Here is a 5,771-nt window from a genome sequence, read left to right on the forward strand (position 1 = left end):
GACGGATGGTTCTCGCTTAGTAGGGGATCATGGCCTCGTAGTCGGCGGTGCGGCGGGCGAGCACCTCCACCTTCTTCGGGCGAACGATGCCGCCGTTGCGGAGGCTCTTCTTCGGGGCAGGCAGCGGCTTACCGGCCTTCTTCGCCGCCTGGAAGGCCGCAAAGTCCTTCTGCTTCTGCTTGAAGGCCTCCTGGCAGCGCGACTTGCGCACGTGCTCGAAGCGCACGCAGATGCGCTTGCGGATCGTGCGGTTGCGGACCGGCTTGTTCACAATCACGCCGACGCCGCGCGGGGTGACGTTCCAGACGATGCCCGTGCGGCCGTGGTAGTACTTGTGCGGCATCCCGGCCCGCACGGCGGAGTCCGCCACGACGTCGACGTAGTCGCCGACCTTGAAGTTCGTCAGCAGGGTGCTCACGGAGGGGTTCCCGTGCTTGCGAAACTTCTTCGCGAAGAGGTGGCGGGTGCCACACTTGTAACCGTAGGAGTGCACCATCGTCGGCCAAACCTAACACCGCTCGCCCCAACAACGTGAGAAGAGAAGAAGAAAAGAAGAAAGGGGGAAAAGAAAAAAAAACACGCATAGAAGCAAATCTTAAATAATAATAATAATAATAATAATAACCCCACGTTAAAACAAAAAAACATACGATGCGTGAGTGCAATCTCGTCCCGCACGACGTGCAGGGGGGCGCAAATCTTTTGGTTCCGCCGCGATCCCCCCACCCCCCTCCTTTAACACGGTGCCTGCCCTTTCTTCATTGTTGTTGTTGCTGTCTTTTTTTTGCTCTTTTTTTTCTTTCCTTCATCGCCGTCGCGCCCGAAGCAACCACCACCGTGTGGCCGTCACGCTGCGTCCACCGCACCCACCCAAACGTGGCCCACGGCACGTTGCAGGCGTGTGGTTAAAATGCGCGTGCCACTGCGCCCACTAAGTACTTCTCTATTGTCTCCATCCCCCCCCCACCCACCCCCGTGCCCGCCAGGCGTTCCTCCCGCGCCGCGGACGCTCAACCGTGGGCACGGGCACGCACGCAGAAGGGCAAAAAGGTCCTCAAGACCGGAAAAGAAACAAACAAAGGAACAAATAATAAAAACTCCTCTGCTCTCATCAACCACAGAGTGGCATTGGAATGAAAAACCAACTAAATAATTCCTTCCTCTTTTTGTAAAGCAAAGTAGTTTAACTAGGGTCGTTAGTGCCCACTTCGCCCCATCTGCTCCCAGATGCCTCCTAGGATTTCCTAAACAGCAAGAAAAGGAAAATACAAACACATTGGCGCCTCAGCTCTAACTGCGGTTGTTGTCCTGCAGCTTAACCTCCATTTGTTCCTGATGCACCTCCACCCCGTTCTCCGTGCCAGCACGAAGCGCCGACGCTGGAACCGTCCACTCCCCGTGCGCCTCCTGTGCATACTCCGCTCTGCGTCGCTGCCTTAGTCTGTGGAGAATCATTAGAGCAATGCTCAGGAGCAGAAGAAAGAAGATAAGTGAAAGAAAGATGGGAACGGCAATTCTCATCTTTGAATCCTCAGCTTCATGAGGTGGGTGTTTTGTACTTGCACTCACGCAGGCCGCAATGTCCTCCCATGTGTCCGAGAACATGGTGCAGGCGATGGATGCCCGGCACCACGCGTCGCAGCTCTTGCTGGGGAACAAACTGTCGTCCTCCACCCCACCCGCGCGCAACGCCAAAAACTTTGACCACAAGCTGTCGTCGGTCATCAGCCGCCTTGCAGACGCCTGAAGCGAGGAAATATTGGTCAAGTCCCCAAGTACATCTTCCACAGAAAGTCCATTGGTCCAAGCTCCTTTGCTTAAGTAGCGCTGAGTGAGGCCTCGCAGGGCGAAATCTTCGTCACTCAGGCGCGCAATGAAGTAGGAGGGAAGGTTTTTATACAGCGGCGTTGTGGCAGGAATGACGAAGGACGGCACACCGCCGGTGAGCGCCTGAAAAGAAAATAGGTGTACGTGACCGTACAGCTGCACCGTCACGGTGTCCACGTACTCTCGCATTAACTTGTTAAAGCGCGCCTGGTACTTGGGCTTCCAGAACATGTTCTCCGACACTGCGGTAAAGCGCCCGGCGTGAAGCAACTTCCATGAGTCAACGTACGGGGGAATGTGGCTCATGATGATGACCTTTGCGCGTGCTTTCCGCGCATTTGCCAGCTCAGTGGTCAAAAACTCAAACTGACCACATGGATCGTTTTCGGCGTCAGAAATAGGGGGATAAATCGTGTGGCACCAGAGAAGGCTGTGCAAAACGATAACGCGCAAGGTAGAAGAGATCACACGCAAGTAGTACGCACACTTCTCAAACTGTTTGGCCTCCTCCAGTGCAAGTACGCCGTATTTCTGCATGAGTTTCGACTCCTCCTGGAGAATCTTGGAGGCAGGCTTGCTGACGTCAAAGTAGTAGTCCGGCACCATGTCGTTGTTTCCCGCGGCCACCACCACAGCTGACGTGTCATTGTGGGCCGCAGGCTGGAAAGCCCCGGCAAGCTTTTCAACGACAAACCCAAAGGTATCGTTTATGTGGTGATCCTCAATTGAAAATGCATGTCGTTGCAAGTCCCCTCCCACAAACATGTAGTAGGACGCCGTTGGGCCAATGTCTTCGCTCAGCGATGTGACGAGCCCCGCCGAGGACTCGCATGCGGGGGCCCCGAGGGGCGGGCTTGGGACCACGCATCGACCGTAGGCGCGGGGCGTCCCGTAGAAGGGGTCGTAGTGGACATCTGACACAAGAACAGCCTGCATGCAGCTGCAGCACGCAGGGAGCAAAAGCAGCAATAAGCACAGCAGCAGAAGCGGGCGTGGCATAGGCGTCTTCCTTCCTCGGAAAACTTATCAAGATAGAAGTGAAGAGAGGCGAGGCAAGGCTGGAAGGGGGGGAGGGGGTTTTGCTTCATTCCACTTTGTTTGCCGCAGACGGCTGCCTCTGCTGCTGTGGGCAGGCCCCCGTGGCCCCACCCGCCCTCGGGTTCACTTCGCCCCCACCGGGGGACGGGGTTGCACATACACACGCACACACACACACAAAAAAAAAACAGCGGCGGTAAAAATTCTAAATTTGTTGTGCCGCTCAAACATCATTTTCCCAGGCGTCTTGCCGCGTTTTTCTTTTTGTTGTTGTTGTTCTTCTTCTTCTTCCCTCGCTCTTCTGTTTCCGTTCCCCGCCGCCGCGTATTGTTCGGCTGGTGACGGCCGCGCCCAAAGCCGCCCGCCCCCCGCCCGGGAGGGTGAGACCCCACCGCGCCACACACGCACACGCGTCGACGGGGAAGTGAGAGGCAAACGAGAGGGGGCGCGGCACAAAAAAAAAAAGGAAAAAAAGACCTCGACACGATCCGCAGACACTGCCGTACACCAAACCGCGGCCGTGCGGCGCTGACGTCCCCGCGGGGACGACACCACGTGCATGCGAAGAGCGGCGCGGGCGGTGGAGGTGCAATAAACAAAGAAATAGCGAGAAAAAGCAAGCGAGAGGAAGAGAGAGAGAAGGAAAGGAGGAAAGAAAGGAAAGGGAGAGGGAAAGAGACACGCGCGCGCCGAAAAAAGTGCGGAACTTACAACAATAAGAAAAACAACAACAACAACCGGCAGCAATTGAGCGAGGGGGCGAGGAGGTGGGGGGGGGGGTGCCGCCCCACCCAACCGTCTTAACTGAACACCTCCTCCGTGTGCCCCGAAAACAGCCTTCGCCGCTGCTTTCGCATCCCCACCACCTCGGGTGGGTGAAAGATCACCTTGTGGTGCGATATCATGTAGCCAACGGAGAACGCAATCAGCAGCACACCAAAACAGTTAAAAACGATGGCGAGTATCAACCCCAGTCGCTGCGAGGGCAAATCCATTGAAGCACAACTCTCAATGCTAGCTTTCTTGTAAAAGCGAGAAGCACACACAATTACTCGACGGCACCACACTCCACAGGCCCCCCTTTCAGTTAAGAAACGTCCACCAACGCGCATCATCATCAGTCTTTCCCACTTCTTCTCTCTCTCGGTGATGAGCAAAAGGTCCTTTGGCAGATATTCTTCCAATGCTCGCAGTGGCACTTCAATGACGTTCTCCAGGCTTTCCCCCTCAACCCAAATACCCTCCTCGCTCAGGTACCGCTGCATGAGCGTCAGCACCCGCCCTGTATTACTGTCCAGCGTCGCGTGCAGGTAGGAGGGGTTGCTGCCCGTCACTGGAGAAATAGGGGGAACGATGTAAAGCGGCGGCCCCACCTCAGGGGAGTCCACGAAGCCAAACGTGCTTGTGTTCCCAAAAAATTGGGCCGCAACGGAAAAGCGGTAGGTGGCAATGATGCGAAAGTAGGATTCGCGGAAATCCTCACGCCAGTACGTATCAGCCTCCGCAATACTTTCCTTGCGCAGGGCATCTGCGACATTAATAGTGGGAGGCGTGTCGCCAAGAATGATAACGTTCCGACCGCGCTGTATGGCCTGATCAATGGTGCGTTGCAGAAACGGAAACTGCCCACATGGGTCTACCTCACCCACGCCAGGTGGCGTTCGTTGTGCGTTTGACCAAAGCAGGGTGTTCAATGAAATCACGCGAAGTTTGGTGCCACTCAGGTCGCGGAAATAATACCCACAGGTTGCCATTTTTTTGCTCTCCTGTAAACTTATAAGACCGCTGGATTCCATCAGGCTTAGTAGTCGCAAAAGCTGCGGATGCTTCCCCTCCGAAGTGAAGGAATTGGGAGGAATAAAATCCGTGCCCCCCAGAGCCACCTGCGTTCGGGACGCCACACTCTCACCACCTCCGGCACTGCTCATGCCACTACTATTGGCTATTACACCCACCACATCTTTCATCATGGTTTCAACTTCAGTCGCGCTGATAGTGTCTGTGCCGTGGCGAAACAAACCTCCAGTAATCAAGTTGAACGACCGGTCCCACCGGGAGACGTCATCCATGACGGAACGAATAAGCCGCAGAGGGGAATCGCAGCCCGGCGTCGCTATGGATGGATGGCCTTGGTTGCACACGCCATAGCCACCCGGTCTGCCGAAAAACAAGTCGTAGTGCAGGTTCCCTAGAAGAGACAAGGATACGCTGGGTACCTCTGGGGTCGTGCCCGCAGCTGCGGCATCCACCTTTAGCCACCGTGGCGCACACAGAAGCAGCAGCAGCAGCATCACACAGGATACCCACAAGAGCGCACCACGAAACGTCATCGGCGCTTGAAAGAATAACGTATAATAAATATATTTTGCCTTGTTTCCTTGTTTCGCTTTTTTTTATTTATTTGCTTTTCCTTTCGCCTATTTTGTTTGAAGGAGGGAAAAAGGCCCTCAGCTGTGTGCCCGGATTCCTACACTTGTACGCCGCAGTCTGTCCACGTCACTCAGTCGTTCCTGCAAGAACGCCAGGAGGCCTGCCAGTTGTCGGAGCTCAGAACGAGCTCTGCACTGAAGCGGCAACTGCCGAGCAGGAGGAGGAGGAAACAGCAGCAGCGGGGAAGAAGAGAAAGCGGAAGAGGGACGAGCTCCACAGCCACGCGTTAGCCTCCGAGAGCCGCCAGCGACGGTCGGGGCGCTTCCAGAGAGGGAACTCGCCCAGCCACACACCGAGACGGAAGGAGGAAACGATGACGATAGACGCGATAACGGAACAAAAGGACGCGGTGTGCCGCCCCAACGGCGGAGCTCACACAAACGCGCATCGTCCCACGGGCTGCTGAACGCAAAGGACACACAAGTCGGCACATCGCCACCGGCACAATAACAACAAAAAAAAGGAAAAGAAAAAAA

The 5,771-nt window shown here is 55.6% G+C and overlaps 3 protein-coding genes across 3 annotated transcripts, besides 8 other annotated features; all 3 read right to left on the reverse strand.

Annotated features, from left to right (window-relative positions):
• Positions 1–16: 16 nt before the first annotated feature.
• Tco025E_05184 (ribosomal protein L21E (60S)) lies at positions 17–496 on the reverse strand (the record flags this gene model as incomplete). The annotated part of the gene is made up of 1 exon (XM_029372085.1): positions 17–496. One exon carries the CDS (start codon positions 494–496, stop codon positions 17–19), a length of 480 nt encoding a protein of 159 aa, XP_029227790.1.
• Positions 497–534: 38 nt separating this feature from the next.
• Positions 535–576: a sequence feature (GA-rich).
• A 22-nt stretch (positions 577–598) lies between these two features.
• Positions 599–624: a microsatellite.
• A 441-nt stretch (positions 625–1,065) lies between these two features.
• Positions 1,066–1,098: a sequence feature (A-rich).
• Positions 1,099–1,290: 192 nt separating this feature from the next.
• On the reverse strand, positions 1,291–2,826 carry Tco025E_05185 (beta-fructofuranosidase-like protein; the record flags this gene model as incomplete). The annotated part of the gene is made up of 1 exon (XM_029372086.1): positions 1,291–2,826. The coding sequence occupies one exon, from the start codon at positions 2,824–2,826 to the stop codon at positions 1,291–1,293; it is 1,536 nt and encodes a 511-aa protein (XP_029227791.1).
• A 192-nt stretch (positions 2,827–3,018) lies between these two features.
• Positions 3,019–3,044: a microsatellite.
• Positions 3,045–3,120: 76 nt separating this feature from the next.
• Positions 3,121–3,156: a microsatellite.
• Positions 3,157–3,464: 308 nt separating this feature from the next.
• Positions 3,465–3,544: a sequence feature (GA-rich).
• A 30-nt stretch (positions 3,545–3,574) lies between these two features.
• Positions 3,575–3,603: a microsatellite.
• Positions 3,604–3,665: 62 nt separating this feature from the next.
• On the reverse strand, positions 3,666–5,195 carry Tco025E_05186 (beta-fructofuranosidase-like protein; the record flags this gene model as incomplete). The annotated part of the gene is made up of 1 exon (XM_029372087.1): positions 3,666–5,195. One exon carries the CDS (start codon positions 5,193–5,195, stop codon positions 3,666–3,668), a length of 1,530 nt encoding a protein of 509 aa, XP_029227792.1.
• Positions 5,196–5,446: 251 nt separating this feature from the next.
• Positions 5,447–5,500: a sequence feature (GA-rich).
• Positions 5,501–5,771: the final 271 nt, after the last annotated feature.

Source organism: Trypanosoma conorhini (genome assembly GCF_003719485.1).
Source record: "Trypanosoma conorhini strain 025E chromosome Unknown Tco_14.4_contig_00292, whole genome shotgun sequence".
NCBI lineage: Eukaryota > Euglenozoa > Kinetoplastea > Trypanosomatida > Trypanosomatidae > Trypanosoma > Trypanosoma conorhini.